The sequence below is a fragment of the Rhinolophus sinicus genome, linkage group LG06, assembly GCF_036562045.2.
Source record: "Rhinolophus sinicus isolate RSC01 linkage group LG06, ASM3656204v1, whole genome shotgun sequence".
Taxonomy (NCBI): Eukaryota; Metazoa; Chordata; class Mammalia; order Chiroptera; family Rhinolophidae; genus Rhinolophus; species Rhinolophus sinicus.
The window spans coordinates 125,081,189-125,105,517 of NC_133756.1; the positions used below are offsets into that span (position 1 = coordinate 125,081,189).

A 24,329-nucleotide genomic window follows, 5' to 3' on the forward strand; every position below is an offset into this window, starting at 1 on the left:
TCTGATTCTCACTGTTTGACTGACCTTATTAAACAAATCTTGAAGCATTTCATCTTCGAAACATATCTGAAGTACTTGTCAAGGGGATAAAAAATTGAGGAATCATTTACTTTTAGGAAAAAATTTTCAAGTGCCTATTGTAACAAAAAACAAAAAAACACATGCTGGATAATGACAATCAGAGCTGGTATTACTACCATGCGTCAGGCACTGTATTAAGCATTGAATTATCTCATTGAAGCCTCCTAATAACTCTGAGATAAGTATTATTATTGTTTCCAATTTATTGACAAGGAAATTGAGATCCCAATTTATTGATAAAAAAAAGTAACTTGCCAAAATCACACAGCAAAGAATTAGCACATCTGGCCTTTGAACCTAAATCTGCCTAATTATTAAGTCCAAGTTCTTCAGTTAAATTTAATCATGTTATAAATTTGTAGCATATAAAAATTTAAAGAGCAGAAGGGAAAAATCACCACTAATCCTACCTTTCAGAAGCAACAACTCTTAACACTTTGGCTTATTTCTTTTTAATAGTGTTACTATTTTTAATGGTTTTGTTGTGAACTAGATCTCATATACATATGTATATGCATATAGGTATATACAGAGGGTGCCAAAAAAAGTATACACATTTTAAGAAAGGAAAAAAATGTATTAAAATTGTAATACTCAATATACACTGATAACAAAAGATGACTACAAGTGCTTTTTGTCTGACATCTTAGCGAGGCTGCAGTTGTAGCCGCCGCTGTCTGCACTTCGCCATGCCGCCCAAGGACAACAAGAAGAAGAAAGATGCTAGAAAGTCGGCCAAGGAAGACAAAGACCCAGTGAACAAATCTGGAGGGGAAAAAGAAGAAGTGGTCCAAAGGCAAAGTTCAGGAAAGCTCAACAACCTAGTCTTGTGTGACAAAACGACATATGACAAACCCTGTAAGGAAGTTCCCAACTACAATATAAGCTTATAACCCCAGCTGTTGTCTCTGAGACTAGAGACCCGCGCGGTTCCTTGGCCAGGGCAGCCCTCAGGAGCTCCTTAGGAAAGGACTTACTAAATTAGTTTCAAAGCACCGAGCTCAAGTCGGTGACACCAGAAACACCAAGTGTGGGGATGCCCCAGCTACTGATGAAGATGCGGGAACAACAGGTCCCACCAATGGTACATTTTGAAAAATAAAACTTTATTAAATAAAAAATTAAAAAACATTAGTACAAATCACATTTGACTTCTGCAATTACAAGAGGTGCTCAAAGTGGTTACCATCAGCGTAATTTTAATACAGTTTTTTCCTTTCTTAAAATGTGTATACATTTTTGGGGGCACCCTCTGTATATATACACATGCATTATTATTCTATTATAACCATCACCCAGGTTAAGAAATAAAACATTGTCCATGTATACTTTTGAAGCACCCCACATGCCCTCTCCAATCACCTTACCGTTCTAAAAGTGATCAGTACCCTGACTTAAAACTATAGAAAAACAAGGAAATAAGTATGACCTATATTTCCATTCCTAAACAACATAGTTTAGTTTTGCTAGTATGTTTTCTTTTGTGATTTGCTTTTTCACTCAACCTTATGTATGTGAAATTCATCTACATTGATGGATATAGTTGTTGTCCATTTCCACCATTGTATAACACTCTATCATATAAATATAGCACAATTTACTTATTGATTCTCCTACTGATTGACATTTGGGTTGTTTCCAATTTGGGGCTATTATAAAGAATGCTACTGTAAACTTCCTGTATATATCTCCTGGGTCATGCTGCAAAGGTTTCTCTAGGGAACATACCTAGTAGAATACCAGATAATAATACGCTGTTTACCAAAGTGGTCATACCAATTTATCCTCTACGTGCTAGCTAACACTTGGCGGTGTTAGACTGATACTGGATTTCCTCAAATCTAAGATATACATTTTTCCACATATTAATATCTCTGAAGCTAGCATGTATTTCATAGTCATTGGTGACCAGGCAATGCCATAAGGAAGTGTCATTAACTGGGCATGCATCTCAAAACTTGAGAATGAATGTCAATGGCTTAGAAAACAAATCTGAGAGACAACAGAAAAGCCTTCTTTCAAGAAAGGCAGCAGCATCAACGTTCTTGATAGCAGAAAAGACAACACTATGTGGAAAATCACAGATATCAGTGGTTCAGAGTGAACTAACAGAAGCTTTTTTAAAAACATCTGAATGCAAAATATCAGTACTAATATAAGTACCATGTTTCCCCGAAAATAAGACTTAGCCAGACTATCAGCTCTAATGCATCTTTTGGAGCAAAAATTAATGTAAGACCCGGTCTTATAGTAAAATAAGACCGGGTCTTATATTATAGTAAAATAAGATCAGGTGTTACATTAACTTTTGCTTCAAAAGATGCATTAGAGTTAATGGTCCGGCTAGGTCTTATTTTTGGGGAAACACCGTATCAATCTAACTTGTAACAGTAATCATTTCCTCTGCAAGAGAAAGTATATTTGATTTCATCCTATAAATGACTACCACTTGCAAACTGAAAATGCAGGAAAATATTTTTCTCCATTGATAAATAAACAGGATATAGTAAAAACCAAGTTAGTTGAACTGTCCTAAAAACACAGTATGGTATACTGACTTGGTTGAAAGGCTACATTTTTATTTGAAAAGAAACTATACTAACTAAAACATTAAAAATTAAGAATCACTGTCTTTTGATCCAGCACTCCTATTTTGAGTATATATCCAAAAGAGCTGAAATCAGAATCTCAAAGAGATACCTACACTCCACGTTCACAGCAGCATTATTCACAATAGCGAAGATATGGAAACAGCCCAAGTGTTCGTCAATGGATGAACGGATAAAAAAACATGTGGTATATACATATAATGGAATATTATTCAGCACTAAAAATGAAGGAAATCCTGACATCTGCAGCAACATGGATGAACCTGGAGTACATTATGCTAAGTGAAATAAGCCAGTCACAAAAGGACAAACATCTAAAATAGACTCACAGAAGCAGAGAATAGAATGGTGGTTGTCAGGGGATGTGGAGGGAGAAAATAGGGAATTGTTGCTCAGTAGATATGAATTTTTAGTATGCAAGATGAGTAAGTTCTAGAGATCTGCTCTACAGCACAGTACATATAAACAAAATAATATTGTGCACTTTAAAGTATGTTAAGAGGATGGACCTCAAAAACAAACAAAACCACAAAAGAACCTAAGGAGGTTTTTGTAAGTGATTCATATGCTTAGTACCTTGATTGTGGTAACATGTTATAGGTACATGCATTATGTCTCAACTCATCAAGATGCATACATTAAATGTGTGCAATTTTTGTACATCAATTATACTTCAATAAAGCTTTAAAAAAAATGACTTTCTTTGTAGAATTGAGAAAAACATCCCAACAAGCTTAAACTAAATAACACACTTTTGCCTGACACATAGTAGGCACTCAGTAAATTCTTGTTTCTAAACATATGAAATCACTACTACCAAATTAAAACAAAGACAAAAATATTTCCATATGTGTAAGACTAATCTGTTGAAGACAATTCAACTACAATGATTTCAAGTAAATAATGCAAGATGTCTAAAATTAAAAACTACACCTATCTTTCAATTTTAAAGAATACATATTAAGTTTATATCAAGCAAAGAGTGCTGGCTCTTTTATTCTTTTAAAGATCTTGTGTGTGTGTTTTTTAATTTTTTTTATCTTCAATTTTTTATTGGGGAATATTGGGAAACTGTGTTTCTCCAGGGCCCATTAGCTCCAAGTCATTGTCCTTCAATCCAGTTGTGGAGGGCGCAGCTCAGCTCCAAGTCCAGTCACCATTTTCAATCTTTAGTTGCAGGGGGTGCAGCCCACCATCCCATGTGGGAATTGAACGGGCAACGTTGTTGAGAGCTCACGCTCTAACCAACTGAGCCATCCGGCCGCCCCAAAGTGTGCTTGCTCTTGATTAGTGGTTTCTTTTATTTAAAACAAATACACTTAATTCCAAGTTACCAGGATCTTAAAATTAGTACCATCGCATAATGTTAACAATATTTTTAAAACCAAGAAAGAATGTACAGAGCCAAGCCTTGGTCTCACTTGGCTGCCAAGGGAAATAGCACACATACAGAGGCGTCCACAGCTCACCTTGTTGCGGCATTCCTTCAGCAGGCCCTCTACAAACTTCCAGTTGGTTTGGGCAATCACTGATGGGGACAGGTTGGATAGTTTGGGCTGGCGGATGGTGCTGCCCATATTCCTGGCTTCCTGGATGTATTTCTATAGCAAACGGAAAAATCAAAGGCTGTGTTCATGCAAACTATCCATCAATACCGATGGGAGCCTGAAGAGGGCACTATCACCCCACACTTTCTTACTGCCTCTTTCCTAGGCTCAGATAAAGTTAAGGACAGAAAGTTTAAAATGCAACTCTGTATCAAAGGGAAAAACTGAGATAACATGATGAACTATGTTTTCTCTGATGTATAGCACTCCATGAGTACTGGAATTACCTTTGCCTTAATGATACAAGAGGTAAAAAACAAACAAAACAAAACAAAAAAACATGGCCGTAGCATGTGTAGCTCAGTGTGCAAATCCACCCAAATATCAGAGTACTAGTGAGAAAATCATGTTCCCCACTAAGCAGGGAGGAATTTAACTCCTGTGTGCATATCAAAGATGTCAACCCTTGTTATCATAAAGTATAACTTTGCTAAAATTAGGGCCTGGAAATAAGATTGCACACTCAAAACAACAACTGTACTTTCTGCTTTTCTACAATGTGCTGGTGATTCTCCACATGCTGCTTGTTTTAACACAGAACCCACGTTAAGTGCAGTGAACTGGACACGACATCCTCTCAGCATCCCAGGTTCACAGCCAACATTTTCACCCACAACTTCCTTCTCCCCCATATTAATTCCAATAGTACAATTCTGTCTCTTCCATTTTCTGGCCCCTCGATCGGCCCCTACTACCAACCCCCAAGGTTAGGCTTTAATTATTATCACCTGGACTACTACTACCTGTCTTTTAACTTGCTAGCTACCTCTAGTACCTTCTGCCTCCAAAATATTCTGCCCACAGCTTCCATACACAACAATCACCAAGCTTTTGATCCTACATTTCCTCTACTTCAAATGCTCTCTGTTATAATCTATGGAGTTGCCTGCTTCATTTTTTGGCCTCAAATTACCTTCTCGGGTCAGTGGTCACTGTACGTCTGCTCCACATTCAGACAAGAGGTCATTGCTAGGACATGTGATTCAGACAAGAGGCCAATGAAATAGGAAAAAGAAGGAGAGTATAGCATTCCTTGTCATTCTTAAGGTGTCTCACCTCTCTCTGGTCATTGTCTAAACGCAGGTGTTCTGTGTGCTGCTTCTGCCTATCTTTCCGCCTCCACTGGGCAGGGGCGTTCCTTTTAGTCCACCTGAAAGAATCAAAGCAGGCAACTAAGAATATCATCCCACCAAGAAAGTAAGGTCAATCAACAGGAGAAAACTTGAATGTCTAGGAACAAATGCTGGGAAGTCACCAGAGATAGCTCAGAGAAGTTGAGGAAGAGTAGCTTAAAGATCAGTGACTGGTCAAGAAAGATAACTCCCAGGGAACACAGACCTCTCTTTCTCTCTAAAAAAAAAATCTACAAAAACTACAAGTGCCGATCCAAAACTATACTCAGTCAACTCTGTCTGGACTTTGACACACTCATCTCCAATAGTAAATAAAGAACAGCAATCCTACTAAGTTATCTACTTTCAGTTCAGACTCTTAAATTATTTCAAACAGCACTTATTGAAGACACAACGCTAGTGTTGTATGTGATTCAGTCATGAGATAATTTCAACCCATCTGCAGCCTGGCTTTGTGCAGGTCCTGGGCATGTGGACCTATCCCAATTTGCACAGTGGAGATAGGAGCTGATGATATCTTGTCACCTGTTTTCTTATTCAAAGAAGTGAACAACCTAGATAGTTTGGGTCTTCTCCATATTTGCTTTAGAAAACTCGGGGGGTCTTCCACCCACTCAGGCCCAGAAACGGGATGATTACAAGGCTGTGATGAGGGAGCTGGATCAGGGAATCCCTGGCGTTGACTCACTTGTTGCTGGCCGGCCCGATGGAAAGCACCTCAGACTGCAGCTTTGGGAAGAAGCCTGGCTCATACTTCCCTTGCCCAATCTTCATGTCAAGTAAATGGGGGTGAACAGCAGTATGGTCAATTTTGGCCAGACGCAGCTCAATTGCTTTCTCTGGATGAAAATAACAACAACAAAAGTCAATTATTTTTTTTTAATATACCATACTCTAGACCATAAAATAAGTCTCAATAAATTTTAAAATAATTTGAATTATATAAAGTATGTCCTCTGACTACAATAATCAATAATGTCTTAAAACTAAATAACACACTTCTAAATAACTCATGCATCAAAAAAAGAAAAGGGAAATAAGAACTGAATAAAAATGAAAACACAAAATATCAGAATTTGTGGTATGTCATTAAAATATTACTTAAAAGAAGAATTATGGCACTAAACTCCTATCTTAGATAAGAAAAAAGGTCTCAAACTAATGACCTCGGCTTCCACCCTAAAGTATAAAAAGACGAGCAAATTAAATTCAAAGTCAGTACAAGAGAGGAAATTATAACAGCTGGAGTGAAATCAATGAAATAAACAGAGAAAATTAATAAATCCAAAAACTGCTTCTTTCAGAAGATCACTAAAACTAATAAACTTATAGTCAAACTGGTCAGGATAAAAAGGAAAAGACACAAATTATCAATATCAGAAATGAGAGAAGTGACATTCCTACAGATTCTATAGACACTAATATGGGAATATTATGAATAACTCAATGCCAACAAATTTTACAATACGTGAAATGGACAAATTCCTTGAAAGACACAAACTGCCAAAGCTCACTCATGAAGAAATAGATAACCTGAATAGACATGCAGCTACTTTTTAAATTGAATCTGTAGTTTAAAACCTTCTTGCAAAAAAAAAAAACCACACACACACAAAAAAAACCTCCAGGCCCAGATGGTTTCACTGATTAATTCTGCCAAAGAGCTATAAAAAATATCACTTACACAAGATCTTCCAGGAAATTGAAGAGGAGAAAATACTTCTTAACTTATTCTTTAGGCCAGCATTATTGTAATACCAACTCAGACTAACATATTTTAAAAAAAACCTATGAACCAATATCCCTCATCAACAAAAATGTAAAAATTTTTCTAAACAAAATTTTAGTAAATCAAGTTCAATAATATACAAAAAAGATAATCCATCATGACCAAATAGAGTTTACCTCAAGAATGCAAGGTTGGTTTACACATTCAAAAATCAATCAATGTAATTCACTATATTAACAAACTAAAACTAAAAACTGTGTAACTACCTCAATATGTGCAGAAAAAGCATTGATGAAACACAACATCCACTTCTGATATAAAGTCTCAGCAAACTAGTAACAGAAACATATAACTTCAACTAATAAAAGGTGAAAAACCTGCAGCTAACATCATATTTAATGTTGAATGCCTTCCATCTAAAATCAAGACTAAGACAAGGATGTCTACTCTCACTACTTCTATTTGACATGATAGTAAAGGTTCTACATAACGCAAGAAATAAGAGGCATCCAGATTGGAAAGGAAAATGTAAAATTATCAGTATCTATATAGAAAATCTGATAGAATGTATAAAAAGCCACTAAGAGTAAGTTTAGTATGGTTGCAGGATACAGATCAATATACAAAGCGATTATATGTCTACATATTAGCAATGAACAATCAGAAATTAAAATTTTAAAATACCTTTACAATAACACCAAAAAATATGAAACACCTAGGGATAAATCTGACAAAAGATATGCAAAACTTGTACATAACACTGACAGAAATTAAACAAGACCTACGTTAATGGAGAGATACTCCAGGTTCATGGATCAGAAGACTCAATAATGTTAAAATATCAATTCTCCCTAAATTGATATATAGATTCAAGGTAATACCAATAAAAACCTCAGGTCATTTGTGGAAACTGGTAAGTTGATTCTAAATATATATGAAATACAAAAGACATAGAATAGCCAAAACAACTTTGAAAAAGAAAAGAAGAATAAAGTTGGAGGACAAGTATTACATGACTTCAAGCTTTAATATAAAGGTACAACAATTAAGGCAGTGTGGTACTGGTATAAACGTGCAGATCAATGAAACAGAACAGAGAATCCAGAATTAGACTTACACATACACAGATTGCTTATATTTTGACAAAGGGTAAAAGGCAATTCACTGCAGAAAGAATCGTCTTTTCAACAGATGACAGCAGAACAACTAAATGTCCATGTGGGGAAAAAATGAACCTGGACCCTTAGCTTATTAGCTACTTATACACTACTTATAAAAAAATGGATCATAGACCCAAATATAAAGTTTAAAAAGTATAAAACTTCTAGAAGGAAATATAGAGGGAAAAAAATCTACGTGACCTTAGTTAGGCAAGACTTTCTTAGATACAACACCAAAAGCACAATCCATTTTTTAAAAACTGGTAAGTTAGGCCTCATCAAAATGTAAACATTTGTTGTTCAAAAGATACTGTTAAGAGAACAAAAAGACAAGCCACAGAGTGAGGGAAATATTTGCAAATCGTATATCTGCTAAAGGGCTTGTATCCAGAATATAAACTTTCAAAACTCAATACTTAAAAAAACAAACAACCCAATAAAAAATGGGCAAAAATTTAAACAGGCACTTAACCAGAGAAGATGAACAGATGGCAAATAAGCAGATGAAAAAATGCTCAACATCATTAGTCATCAGTGACACGCAAATCAAAACCACAATGTGATTCCACTACAAACCTATTCGAATGGCTAAAATGAAAAGACTGACCATACTAAATGTTGTCAAACGTGTGGCAGAACTATAACTCTCATATACTACTACTGGAATTGCAAAACATACAATCACTCTGAAAGACAATTTGGCAGTTTCTTTAAAAAGTCAACATACAAATATCATATGATCCAGTCATTCTACTCCTAGGTATTTATCCAAGGGAAAAGAAAACATGTACACAAACGTTCATAGCCCAATGGTAACCAACAGATAAAGAGATAAGAAAAACTTAATAATACCCCTACAATGAAATACTACTCAGCAATAAAAGGAACACGAATGAATCTCAAAATAATTATGCTGAATAAAAGAAGACAAACAAAAAAAGAGTTCATACTGTATGATTCCATTTATATAAAATTCTAGAAAATGAAAACTCTACAGTAACAAAAATCACAGCAGTGACTGCCCTCGGGATTTGGAGAGAGAGTGGGGAGATGGGATGAAGGTATTATAAAAGGGAAAACTATTGAGGGTGATGGGTATGTTTGCCAATTCTTGGTGTGTGTGTGTGTGTGTGTGTGTGTGTGTGTGTGTGTCTGTGTGTACAAAAAAACTAAAATGTGTAGTTTATTGTAGGTCAATTATACCTCAAAATTTTTAAAGGGTGAAAATTTTAAAAGCTGGTAACTCTCCTGGTATTTTCTAGTCATGTAAAAACATCTCAACCTTTGGGCCTTGCTGTTATCCTAGGTCAAGCTGCCTTCTCTCTTTGCGCCTCCCTCACTTCCTCCCACCCTTACTTTTGCTCAACAGAACTTATTCAGTGTCTAAAATGTACCAGGGACTATTCGAGGCCCTGCGGACATGTGTGAGCCAAAGGAACATCTTTAGCTATAAAATTAGTGGGTGAGTAGAAATGATCATCATCAAGATCCCTTTCAAATGTAACATTTTAAAGGATCTCCGAAAACAGCCTTTTCGTTATGTTTTTAACACTTTCTAGTCAGACTGTTTGAAGAAGCTGAGGTGTCCATGTGGGATGGAGTGAGGTGGCTCAATGACTCCTCCAGGCTCAGGATCTGAGGCCAGGGGCCAGAGCCCTGCTCCAGCACAGCTGGAGTGCCTCTCTCTCCGGGGCATACCGAAGGGATATACCAACGGCAAAGATATTCCCATTATTCCTGGGAGCAGAGCCCAGAGTTGCCTGAAAGGTCTCTGTGACACCCATTTTTCTGAAATGAGTCATACAAATGAGAGTTAGTTAACCCTCCTTCCATTTCCCAAACCACACATTCTAACAGACCCAAGAGAACACATGTTCTGGCCTCAGCTGAGACCAAAGTAATTCAAATCAGTACACTGTGGTGTTTGGTGTTCAACAAATGGATTACAGATGGGCTGAGAATTGACTGGCTCAACCCCGTGGCAGATAGGCAAGGCCTCAACTGACTAGAGCCTCTCGCTTTACAGCCTACAGCTATAAGCAGACTCCTCACTTTATTCCAGTCAGCCAGATACAAATATTTTCCTTTCAAGTGTAGCACAACATGAAAAGATTGGGTTGGGAAGTCCTGATTTAAACTGATGGCTTGGGAGATGTTTCTCTAAACCTCCAGTCTTATAAAAATCTCCACCAAGCTTCCTAGGACCAAAGCCTTAGCAGGGTTCTGGAATCTGCAGCCGGGAGGCAAGGACGACTGTGTCAGAGCAGTCCACATGCATGGGCAACATATCCCCAGGCCTTAGCCAAGAGAACTGCCATCTTAATGAAGGCCTAGAACAAGAGTTGAAAGGGAATGACAGAAGGCTAGAGAATGTACTCGATGAAGGCAGGACTTGGCCCAAATTGTCACCAGTTGTATCTTCAAAACCTAGAAAGATGCTTGGCATGTTCATTCATTCAGTAAATATCTGTTGAGCACTTATCATATGTTAAGCATGTAGTCAGTACGTATACTATTTGGTAAATGAATGAGTAATTATACAAAAAGACTAGAAGGACACTGAACGTCCCACAAGGAAGTGAACACACTACTTAAATCTGACACCTCAAACTGAGACTATTCTCTAATAAACTGATCTAGATGAGGCGTCTATGTACAAAAAGGCCTTTTCAATCATGCATGTAGCAAACAACTTCTAACATCTATACGTGCTATGTATAACGTTAGAAGAGTGGGGGTAAGAAAATGGGTAAATACAGTCTCTGCTCTTAAATTGTTCCCTGTTGATGACAGCTCAAAGGAACAGAGATTACAGAGGTGAGGTTAGAACACAGCACCGCAGAAACACAGAGGCTTCACAGGGGAGATATATCAGCCAGGTTTCTGTGGCAAACACTGTCAACTGCTTACTCTTAACTTATTTGCCCCTTCTTTCTTGCTAACAGAACCCCAATACTGTTTAGGGTAACACTACACCCCATTCAATACTCACTTTCACAGCCTCCCTTGCACTTAAGGATGGTCACTAACACGGTTCTGGCCTCTGAGGCCACGAAAGTTGTTGGGAATTTCTGGGAAAGCTTTTGCTTTCTGATATAAGAGGGAACATACATCTGGTAGCAACCTCTCCTCTTCTTGCCCTGAACATAAAAAACCTCTGGTAACCATGAGGCAACAAGCATGAAGACAAAAGTCAACACGCGAAGGACAGCTGAGTAAAAAGATGGCAGCTCGGGTCCTGATTACACTGCTGGGCAGCTGAGCAACCACCAATTCTGCACTTGTTGCTAATGTGAGAAAAACAACACCACATCTATGTAACCCACTGCTGACAGGTTCTCTATCACCTGCAGCAGGACCCATTCCTAACTGACACTGTTAAAGGATGAGAAGAAGTTAACCAGGCAGAAAAGACAGGAAAGAGCAGTTCAGGCTATGGGCACAACTTATGCAAAAGCAGAAACAAAGAAAGCAGCTGGCATGTTTCCGAACAGGGACACATTAGTGACATGATCCAGGAAGCTAGGAAGTGCAGCGCCAAGGAGGCCCCACCTGCTTCATCCACAGTGGTACACTTCTGGTACATGGACGTGCGGAGAGTAGGTGTCCGAACATTCAACAGCCTGATCTTGTCTACGCGGGAATCAAATACCCGGAGCACAGGGTCTTTATCATCATCATCATGACACATGATTTTATTGTCAATGAAAGAAGCAAACATCTGTGTCTCCAGGAATCTTGAGAGGAAGGGCAGGTAGGGCTCAGGCTGATCTGAGAGAAAAGATGCCTGGTAGGAGCAGAAGGAAACAGATAGTCATCGACCGGGAAGAGGGAAGAGGGTATGTCAGCAAAGGCAGTGCACCCAAAGGATCCATAGGTTGATTCTTCTCTGAAGCTTCCTAAGTCTTTAGAAAAAACAAACAGCAAAATCTCTTCATCAGTGTTTTTTTAACACTCTCACTAACCTACTTATAATTTCAGATATCCTGAAACTTTGACACACTAGTCCAAACTGACTCAGGCAACCTACTGTGGCAACCCATCTTCCCAGAATCCTGATGTTCATCCTGCATGGGCACCTTTGCTAAGAGAGCTCCCTGACTGAAGGTAAATCAGCTGATGTAAGAACCAGCACTCTGTTCTAAAGCAACAAGACCTTGTATTTTATCAGCATCAGAAGGACCATGAACTTGTTTCCAGCATATAATACAATTGACCATTGACCAACACGGGTTTCAGCTACACAGGATCACTTACACACATATTTTTTTCATTAAATATACACTTGGCTCTCCATATCCCGTTTTGCATCTGCGGATTCAACCAACCACAGATCAAAAATAGTCTTTTCGATCCGCAGTTGGGAACCTGTGCATGCAGAGGGCTGACAGCATGCATTCTTCTACGCCATTTTATGTGAAGGACTTGAGCATCTGCAGATTTTGGTATATGCAGCGGTCCTGAAACCAATCCCCTGGAATACTAAGGACTGAGGTGGTGGGGGAGCAGGAGGAGGGGTCAGAACCCGTAACCCCCATGTTGTTCAAGGGTCAACTGTATTATGGAAGAAAAACTCATCTTCAGTTAAATCTCCGTGCCTCCCCATCTCCCCAGCAGATGATACTCACTTTATCAAAGTTTTGCATCTGCTCCCTGTTAGTAAACCAGGACTCCTTATCCTGGCTGGGTTGAATGACAAACACCTCATAATCTGCAAACATCTGAGTGAAACGATTTGCAAAAACTTCCCGGATCTGAATGTTTAGCTGGTAAATCCTGAGTTCTTCTTCATCACACTGAACTTTCAGATCCTTATTGCTGCTGGGGTCTTCACGCACTTCCAGCTACAAAAAAGGAACAACAGTTGAGAACAAACAGCTTTTCCTTTTATCCCAAAGAAATGCAACTCATCTGTCCCCTCCTACCCCCACAGTGGTCACTTACTTTGCAGCAAATGGAGAAAATAAAGAAGAAATAATGGGAAGGGGAAAAACAGAAAGGAATTCTGACATGGAGAAGAAATAAGTGTTTCATTTGCAGGTACTGGCTACTCAATGAAAGTGATTATTATGGGCAGAGAGAAATTCAGCAACAGAGGAAAAGGTGCTATTTATCTAAGGGTCAGGGCCAGGAGGGAATCTGGAAGTCAGCGAGAAAATGAAAATGCAAAGAAGCAACAAGGTCAGACTCTGGCTCTCCCTTCATCTCTTTGATTTTTTTCCCCATATCACTTTCCTTATCTCTCTCCCTAAGAATTTTTCCTTACTCTGTTTTTTATAACCTTTTTAATCTCTCTAAATATTTCTCTGCTCCTCTATACCTGGCCATGGTTTTTTTCAATATCTGCTTTATAAGCAAAATAAAGGAGAAAAATGAAACATTTCACACTTCAGTAAAAATCAGCCCAACAAAATGATTCCATTGGCCCTTTTTGCGTATGTGTAATTTACAAAAGTAATTTAACAGTGAGAATGGGGGAGGGTAAAGATGGGTAAAAAACTGCAGAAAACTAATCGTCTAATCAAAGTCAGGAAATGGAAAGCTAAGTACATCCCTGGAAAGAGCACAGGACTAGAATTCAAGAGGACCAGGTTCTAGCCTCAGCTCAGCCACTTCCTAGGCATTTAATGTTAGACAAAACACTCAGGCTCTCTAAGCCTTGGTTCCTTGAACTATCAAAAGAGAGTTAACAATACCTGCTCTGTATGCTTTAGGTTGCTATGGAACTCACAGGGCAATGGGTCTGAAAGAGGCCTGAACACAGTTTACCAACACCATCCCTTCAAGTCACGCTGCTGTAGTGTTCAGACTAAATGAGAACACGCTCTCCGTGATGCCCAAGTGAGAAGCTACCCAGATCGAATCCCAGATTTAGACTCAAGTAGCATTTACTTGGATAACGTATGGGAGCTGAATCTCCTACACAAGAGCTTTCTTTCACTGCTCACACATATGCCTTGCCCTGAACTCAGTGCTCGCTCACCCCACACTTGAGCACAGCACCCTAGCACAAAACTGTCACAGACTCACACAGCATCTTACCTTCTCCAGGCTCACCCCAGTCCTCCTGACCAAGGCCTGCAGCCTGGCGATAGTTTCGTTCTCCTTGAGGAGCTCATAGGAATGCAAAGGGGAGCCTGCGAGGTTGCCATTGGTCTTGTCAGAGACCAGCTCGGAGGCGCGGAGCCTCTTCAGCTTGGAGGCGCTCTCGCTGCAGTGCAGGTTCCCCTCAGGTGGGATGCCAAATGCCATGAGAATCTCAGAGACTTCCTGGACAAACTCCAACTTGTTGGGAAACTGAGGCAAGTCCTCTGGCAGCTCAATGAAGTGGTTGTCAATGTCCACAAAGCAGAGGTTAGCCTGGCAGTCAAAACAGGGTGAGTGTGAACAACTCCAGAGCATTAAGGAAGAAGCTTCAGAAAGGGTAATGAACAAGACAGGGGAGAGAAGACATCTGACATGGGCGCGTAAGAAGTATGGTATAAAGAAGATGGCGCTCAGGAGATAAACCTGAGTTCCAGGCTTCCCCTCCCACTTTCTGGGTGTATGATCTTGGAAAAGTTACTTAACCTCTGTGATTCTGTTTCCTCAGGTATAAAACGGAAATAAAGAGATAAAAACACTTATCTTAGACAGTGGTAAGGATTATGTGATGATAGATGTTTAGCATCTAGCACAAAAGTCTCACATATATAATAATAAATGCTCATAAAATTATTTGTCGAATTCGTGAATTCTTACGGCAATAAAAAGAACAAAAGGAGTCGGAAAGTCTAGGTTCCAGACCTGACTGTCACTATCTCCCTATATGACACTGAGCATACCATTATCCCTTTCTGAGCTTCAGACCTGATTTGCAAGATTTGGTGGCTGGTCTTGGTGATTTCTGTGCTTCCTTCTGGCTTTAAGATTGCTTCTCGATAGAGCAAGCACTCTCATACACTACTGGTAAGATGGGTAATCTGAATTAACAAAGAACAATTTGACAATATCTTTCTATTCTTATTTTACAGACAAAACTGACACAGAGAAGTTAAATAACTTGTACAAAGTTGCACAGCTAGTTAGTAGAGCCTGGCTCTGAACTCAGCTAGCCTTACTTCAGTCATACCCTCAAGCTCTTAACCATCCACTATTCTCCTTAGTGTTCTTACACATTTCTTCTTCAATTTAACTTAAATATTTTATAGTTCCTGTCCCTGTTAGAATTTTCTTGCAGATATAAATCAGAAAGGACTTTTTAAAAATATGTATCCTATACCCATGAACTTGTTCTTTCCAAGACAACTGACATTTCCTTCACTGCAGTGCATTATTAAATGCTTAAGAGTTTGCCAGTTTCATTCATAAAACATAGGGATAATAATACTACCTATCATCATAGGTCTGTTTTGAGGATTAGGAGACAATAAGTGTCAAAGATTTAACACGGTGCCAGACCCATAGTATGTAATAAATGTTAATTAATATTGTTATTATCACTGTGGAAATAAAACTTCTATAAATGGATGAACATATACAGTATTACTAGATAGGAAAATTCCATAATAAAAAGATGCTAATGTTGGTATCATCAGATTTCTTAATCTTGCCACTGACACTGGTACGTTTATTTTACACTTCTCCGACTACTAGTGAAGTAAAGAAATGTGTATGTTTTGTGCAATACCTTTCATGTCTTTAGCCCATTTTTCTATTGGGTTGTTTATCATCTTACTGATTTGTAGGATTTTTGTCATCTCCTAATGCTAACTCTTTGTAGGTTATATGTGTTACACATATCGTCTCCTAGTTTTTATCTTTTCATTTTAAGATGTCTTTTTCTTAACTTAAAAAATCAAAGTTATCAAGCTTTTATTTTATGGATAGTGTTTTCTGTATCTTGTTTGCAAAGTCCCTACCCAGAGGTCAGAAAGGTATATTTATTTTCTTCTAGAAGATTTATACTTTTGCTCTTGACATTTAATTTCTTAATCCACCCCAAGTTTATTTTGTTATGGCGTGAGGTGGGGATCCCGTTTTACTCTTTTCCCCTAAGGACAAGCAATTTTTCCAGCTCCATTATTAAATAGTCCCTCCTCTGGCTGTTGTATAACAAAATCCTGGTCCACATTTGCTCAGTGCATAAATTACTCCGCCTACCAATCTATAACTAAAAAAGAAAACTTTCCCATATCCACAATGCAAAGATTAGAAGAATCGCTTTATAAATTTCTCTTTCTAGAGTTCCTCATTAGATAACAACTTTAAACTCTGTCTAAGTTAAAGGATAGATAAATGTTTAACACCTAAAATGGGCTACTTGTTTATTTATTTAAGATTTTAAAATTGTAAATGCTTTCACAGATCAAGTCATTTAAAAAAGATAGTAAAGACAGAATTAAATCATCTAGTCGTGACGCTTACCTGCCTGCCTCATAAACCCTGTCTATGAGCTTACAGAACAAAGCACTGTGTACCACCGGGGTACACAATGCAATCATTTACCCCATCAGTTCTCTCTTTAGATGAAAAAAAGCAGTTTGTGCAATAAGAAACATAGAGGCAGCTAAAAATAATTGCATCCACTCAACAATGCTTGGTTGGCTTTTCTCCCACTACTGTGAGCTAAATATAGACTGTCTAAAGAATTTTATGAACTCCAAATGCTATATCCACATATCGTGGATATACTCCTGGCCAGAGGTGGCTAGAGGAGAGAAAGCAGCTCAGGCACATTCAGAGATGACTAGGTTAAGACAGGAGCCTCTGAGTAGACACCACTAGCCATTCTTTGCAGACTGGGCTAAAAGAGGTAGGGTAAGAAGGCAAAGTGAAACAGGAGGCCATTCAATTACAGGCTCATACAATAGCCTCATGCTGTTTCCTGACAGCACACAGAGGGCTCTGGCAAACAGACGCATCTTGCAAGCCAACCTCAAACTCCTCACGCACCACTTTCCTCGACTGAGAAGAGGCCAGCTCCTGCAAAACAGCTTAAGAAGTAGCCTGGAAGAGGCACTAAATCCAAGTAATCAGCTTTCCTCAGTTAACCTCCTGCCTGGTTGGGAAAGACCATGGGAAGACTTAGCTGCTCTGAGGTAGTGACCACATAGCTCCTCAAACTCCCCAAAAGTCTCCCAAATCTCTTCCTGCAGGAGGTCATGATGCCCGTTCCCAGCCAGAGGTTCCTAATACCAAATCACAGCCAGCCCCACCCCCTATTCTATCACCATTTTATTCACTGAAGGGGAGCCCAACACACAGATTACTGGGAAAAAGGTAAGTGAAGGAGTAACCTGAGAAAGGAGGGGCAAAAGTAGAAAAGAAAGAAGGACTCAAGATAGAAAGAAGTAACACCCCCTTCTTTACTCTTCTATCCTCTGCTTGCTTCCCCTGAATAGCTGAGGACAAAGTACCTCTTTGCTGGCCTCAGACCGTGAACCCAGAAGAGAAGCACAGGACAAAGGACGCCTCACGGAGGCAGCTCAGCACCCTCACTTGCCCAGGGCCAGCTGAGCTCATGTGTTGGTATAAAAAACAAAGGGCTTTTCACAGACTTGTGATGCCCGACGATGGGCATCTGATGAATTCTGATATAGAGGGAGTCAGGGAATGTACACTCTCCAGCCCTATGGATAAAGTCCCTTTTACAAATCAAGCCTGCCCCACCCCCACCCTGATTGCGCCCCCCCCCCGCCCCCCTCTTGTACAGGCCCAGGTGAATTTCCCCATCCTGCCTCAAAGCTTCCTTCTAGCAGCGCAAAGACACCACAGGATGTGCACCAAATATTGAAAGGAGCTGTATCTGGGTAGTAAAACTTGAAGTAACTTTTACTTTATTCTTTATGCTTTTGTGCACTGTTAGAATGTTTTAATATAAACATGTATCATTTCTGAAATATCCCAAAGTTGTCATCACTCTCTATTCATTATGTGCACCTTTCCTGGTGCTTTGCTCCTTGAGAAAGTCAGTTCTTTCCTCCTCAGCCTCAAGTTTCTTATGGGAACTACACAGACTCAGACACCCCAGATGTTATCTGCTAAAAAAATCACCGTAGAAAATATCCAGCTATGTAACTGCCCCCACAGATATATGACCTTTAGAGGGACAGTCTGGATTAAGTAGGTCTCTGAAAATCCAGAACTATTTACTAAGTATAGACAGGTATTCTCTAGTCCCACTGTCACCACTTCTTCCCAAATAGACACAGGGAGAGGCAAAGGATGCAGCAAAGATGGAGAATATTGCAAGAGTGAAAGCCTCAATACCCCACGACAGAGTAAACGTTTAGGTTCCTAAAACAATCCATGGTTTCTCAAACAATCCCACTACGAAAACTACTGATCTCCTAGCAGCTTCTTCATACACCCACATACGAGTACAGGAAGCACACAAAGAATGATGCTGAGACATCCTACAGAGAACAGAACTTGCCCCAAGTATACAGCAAGCCAATGCCAAAGATGAAAATAAAACTAAGAAATCTGGCTTCTTGCCCAGTGACCTATATATTAGATTATGCATGTAGCATGCATGCCTTTTGATTTTGCACCTTCAACCATTTTTTGTTGTTATTCTTAGTTTGACTTTATAAAATTATAATTAGGTTTACTAGGAAGAGGTGTCAATACTGATATGCACTTGTTTAGAGCAAACAACAAAACACTCCCCATTCTCTAATCTCTGGTATCTACTCTTCATGTATATTTATGGGTAGACAAATACCCAATACCCCAAGTCACTGGTTTTCTCAATCATTTACATCTTTTCTTCCTTAATTAATCTTATCCCATCCTAAATAGCACAAAGCTCTACAGAATCAAATGAGCCAAAGGGGTAGAAATGAAAGAAGCTACAAAGAAGACATTTTAATTCTAAAACAAAGAGAGAGAAAAAAGAGTAACAAGATGCTTTTGACTATAATTCAAATGTTACAGGTGTGATCTAATTATCGCAGTTTCATCAAGCATGCTGCCCAGACGTGCCCAACAACACAAATTCAATTCATGAGAATGCTTTCTTCTTTGGAGGTCCCTTTACTCATATGCTTCAGTTACATCCAAAACACATCTCCCCAAAAAAATTCCAATGGAGAAAGGAAACAGAGTCATGTTGACACCATTGCATATATATTCCAAAGTCTTCTTCCCAGGCCTTTCTAATGACTAAGAAATGCAGAGTAGAAAACCCTTCTCCCAGCCAGTTTCATACCAGCCACAAAATGACCTAAAAAGGTAGACCAGTTCTATTGGTAATTCTAGGAAAACAAAACAATCTTATTCCTAATTATGCTTTAACTCTATTTAGAATGAAGTAGGAAATAAACATATACATACGTATTTTTAATCCATTCTTCTGGTAGTTGAAATAATAGGAAAGAGGAGCAGGCCACCCTCACAGCAAGAGGAGAAGCATTCTCTCAAGGCCTGCCTATCTTTTTTTTTAAAATCTTTTTTTAGTTTTAGTTGTACAAAACAATGTAATAGCTAGACATTTATACCCCTCACAAAGTGATAACCTCCCCCAATCTACTACCCCTCTGACACTGAATATAGCTGTTACAACTCCTTAGACTATATTCCCTATTTTGTACTCCACCTCCCGTGACTGTGTATATATATATATATATATATACACACACACACACACACACACACACACACACACATACATATATACACATATATATAATTATATTTGACATTCAGTATTATTCTATTTCAGCTTCAGGTGTACAATGCATTGGTCAGGCATCTACACAATCTATGACGTGACCCCCCGATAAGTCCAGTGCCCATCTGGCCCCTTACATGATCTTTACAACATTATTGATTATATTCCCCACACTGTATTTCATATCCCCGTGTCTATATTGTGACTACTAATTTGTACCTTCTAATCCCTTTACCTCCTCCCCCATCCGCAGCCCCTCCCACTAGCAAACACTGAAGGCCTTCTTATACTGAACATGGAAAGCTTTTAAAGGTGACTCAGTACCACAAGAATCACTATGATCAGGTCAACTTTTACAGATCAACTGTGGCTGGCAGAAGAAAACCACTGATTTCTTAATACATGTCTGAGTACTAGAATAGTTACAAAATTGTATTTTGTAGGATTTCCTTAAAATAAAGGAGGCAGAAGGTATAGAAATAAAATACAATTTAACATGTATAATTAACTGTTAAAGTTCAGTGTTGAGAACACAGGGATTCATGGTGCTACTCTTTTGCGTACGTTTCAAGTTTTCTATAATAAAAATATTTTCTAATAAATATATTTAAAAGTATGTAAAATAGTGTGTTTGAAAAACTGTATAAAAAAGGCAATTCACAACTGTATAAACACAGACATTACAGTGTATTATGTCAGGTGATAAAGATGACAAGTGTTTCTGGAATGATATAAACTGAGCCTAATGTTCATTGTTTTCACTTTTTTCCTGGAAAGCTATTAATGTTCCCCAAACAAATGAAAAGAAATTGGTGATACCACCCTGGGCACATCCCGAAGCCCTTCTGTCCCCACCCCATCCTAGACTGGACGAGAGGCATTAGCACTGCTCCACATCTCTCACCTCTTGAGGCAGCTCCAACTTTGACCGGTCATCTAGGCCATTGGAATGCAAGCCCATCAGGTATGGAACAGGAGCATCTAAAAAATGTAGGAGAGAAGCCGGGAGAATAGGGACATAGACGTGCTGCCACTGGAAAGGAAACATGAGCGCTGTAATTGTCTCCGCCACAGTCATCAGCCTCTGGTAATCTAGGTCAAAACAAACACACACACACAAACCAGTCAAAAACGAGGCACTTGCATCCCAAATAGCAAGTGAAAACCTTCAATATAATTTCACATTTAGAAAGGATCAGAATAAACTTAAGCAAAGGTAAGCACAGAGTGTGATTCCCTTGTGGGTGTCAGAGAGACAACCCAGAGACCTCAAGAGATCACAATTTGAAATATAACCCCCATACAGGTCCCTGCTTGTAGTGAAATTTAATATGAAAATATAATAGCAATCATAAATAGCACCTTGCTCCATATACTAAACCAGAACGTTAAGTAGATTGTCTTAAGCAGAAAGCGGTTGAGGAACTGGAATGAAAACAGTAGTGTGGCTCTCCATTCAGCATGAAAGCCCAAACGGGCTCTTTTACACTCAGATACGTCTACGTTCTGTAAGGAGCTGATGTGAGCTTTGCCTTCAAGGTCAAGCCCAAAGAACCACCAAGCACGCAGAAGCTGGTTTTCCACACTACTCAAGTCTGCCCTCCACCTGGCAACCTGTTTATGAAAATAAACTATGAAAGCAAAAAGAATTGTTTCTCTAAAAACAAAATTAAGTGCTTTGAAAAGACTCAGTAATGCAAAGCCACTGAAAAATACTGTGAGTGAATTAGGCATACCGTGAGGCAATATAGTACAAAAAATTAGGGAAAATTACAAAAAAATCTACCATTAGCCTCCACTCTGGTTCTTTTGCAGTGTTCTTGAGTTCTCACTCCATTAAAAAAAAAATGCTGTCTGGAAAACCTAGTTAGTGCATGAATTATAGGTACTGTTTATGAAAAAAAAAAAAAATGCAGACATCTGATTTGTGGACCCCTAATCAAAGGAATGCAAACCCTTCATCAAAAGATTGGTGACTTTACACTCATATGTTTTAAGTTAAAATAAAATGTTTAACGGATATATGTAACATTTTTAGGATTCTCGGCCTTAAATGACTTTTTCAATTATCCAGTTCACATGAGATAAAGAACTGCTCTACCTACAATTTAAAACAACCACTAAAAAAATATGGTATTAAAAGAAACTATCTCCATGTGGCTCAAAGAACAAATATTATCCAGTAGTAAACAAACTGGTCTACACAAATTAAAAAAAAACACACACTGCTTATAACTGCCAACTTAGTCACCCAAAGGGTTATATTTTTAGAGTTTTACAATTTTGCCTGCATTCCTTTTCCCTAACTCACACCTGTTTCCTATTCAGAAGGCAGGACAGGCAGTGGGCAACACCAACTGTGAGGGGTGACAGCATATTTTTGGAGGGCCAGAGAGATTTTCATCCACATAGGCCTTTGAATCATAAATAAAAACTATTTCAAGAAAACCAACCTGAATCCTTTAAAGTTCTCTTTTAATAACAGAGTGCATAACCTACATCCAATAAAAGGCCACTCCATTTTAGCCTCAGCCATGCTCAACAATGGCCAGGAAGTTTTTGGAAAAAGCTTTTTCTTGACTGTGCTGAACATAACTTTGGGTCCTGAGCTCAATTTGACTCTACACAAAAGCTTTCTCAATTGCCTTCAAACCTCTTACAATTCTTATTATGGATACAATAACCCATATTCTGGGAAATATAAGAAGGAGCTCTCATGGAAAAATGTCGCCTATCATATTTCTGGTTTTAATCCTCTTTTTCCCAACTCTCAACATCCCCACTGCATTACAGGTGCCTAAACGCCACTGCACCTTCTAACACCCTATCTGGTTTGGTTTCCTCCTCTCTGTTCTGTTCTAAACCAGTCTTCACTACTCACCTATGTCTCTGTTCAAAGTATTTTTGCCAAGCTCCAGTCGAGAAACAGTAACTAAGAAGGCAGCACAACTTACCCAAGTCTATCCTTCACCTAGAGATAGGAGTCTGAAACTTCATACTTTAAACCAGAAGCTGCAAAGTGAAGCCAATAGATTCAGCCAACAGATGCTTTCTGTTTGGCCTGCACTGTTTAATAAGAATGTCCTTGCCAATGTTTAAAAATCAGAGATTTAACATAAAAAATCTGGGTCCTTATGAAACATTGGAAAATTAGCAACATTAGGCCAGCTTTCCCACAAGGAATTAATTGGAGCTAATTAGTGGCCGTCCACTTTAGACGTGTTATGTGCTCTTCAACTCAAAGTAGTCTCCATTGCTTCACCGTTGAAATGTATCCTGAATCCAACCATTTCATATCACTCCTCTGTTACCTCTGTTACCTTCACTGTCACAGCCAACATCATCTCTCACCTGGATTACTGCAAGGACCTCCTAATGGGACTCCTTGCTTTCCTCCATATGCCCTTTGGATATAGCCTCTTAATACAGTAGCTAGAGTGTTCCTGTTAATAAGAGTAAGTTATTCATTCATTCAACAAACATTTGTTGAGCACCCATATATACCAGCTACTGCTCTAGTGTTTGGAGTACATCAGTCAACAAAAGGCAAAACGCCTGCCCTCAGGGAGGTAAAACATCATTCCTTTGCCCATGGACCAAATCTGGGACATTCTGAGCACCAAAGTAAATAATTATAGTAATGTATAACCTACTGAATAAAATTAAAATCTACGAGTCCATACAATAATAAACTAACAAAGAAATAAGAAAGATGGAATGTTCTTCCTTATAGCAAAATGCCAATTAATAAGTATAGAAAAATCACCATTTGTAACCATCATGGTTGTAACTGATATCAGACTAGAATCATCGATGCATGTTAAAGCCATTAGGCAAAACTTTGAGGAGGAACAGTAAGTATATTTGCACAGTTTCAAAGTATCTCCCCATAAATTACTTATTACAATGGGAAAAAACACGACTTTCCAGTTAAGAAATTTGGCAACTATCATCTTACCCAAGTGATCACATTAACATTAGCAAAAAGGGACAAACTGACATCATGTGCCTCCTGTAATGATAAAAATAGACATTGTGTCTCCTCATATAATACACTGAGAGAATGACAACATAACTTCTGTGACACTCCAGCCAAAAATTTGTAACTTGAAATCTAACCATGAGAAAACATCAGATAAAGCCAAACTGAGGAACACTCTATAAAATGCCTTGCCTGTACTCTTCAAAAATGTCAAGGTCATGAAAGACATAAGGAATGGACAACTAAAAGCAATGCATCTTATGGACTAGATCCTGGATCAGGATTAAAAATCAATGATCACAACAGACATTACTGGATAATGGTGAAACTTGAATATAGTATTGCATCAATGTTAAATTTCCTAAATTTGAT

General features: G+C 38.6%; 1 protein-coding gene and 1 pseudogene across 3 annotated transcripts in view; one reads left to right on the forward strand and one right to left on the reverse strand.

Annotated features, from left to right (window-relative positions):
* Window positions 1-24,329, reverse strand: part of DENND5A (DENN domain containing 5A) — a 77,056-nt gene that overhangs the window by 20,096 nt on the left and 32,631 nt on the right. For all 3 annotated transcript variants that reach the window (XM_019728812.2, XM_019728807.2, XM_074335971.1), the window contains 7 exons: window positions 20,880-21,067; window positions 14,362-14,679; window positions 12,948-13,163; window positions 11,872-12,106; window positions 6,119-6,269; window positions 5,354-5,447; window positions 4,160-4,291 (listed from right to left, as the gene is read on the reverse strand). In XM_019728812.2, the coding sequence (XP_019584371.1) occupies window positions 4,160-4,291; window positions 5,354-5,447; window positions 6,119-6,269; window positions 11,872-12,106; window positions 12,948-13,163; window positions 14,362-14,679; window positions 20,880-21,067 (1,334 nt within the window). The remainder of the gene's footprint in view (window positions 1-4,159; window positions 4,292-5,353; window positions 5,448-6,118; window positions 6,270-11,871; window positions 12,107-12,947; window positions 13,164-14,361; window positions 14,680-20,879; window positions 21,068-24,329) is intronic.
* Window positions 771-1,176, forward strand: LOC141572494 (small ribosomal subunit protein eS25 pseudogene; annotated as a pseudogene).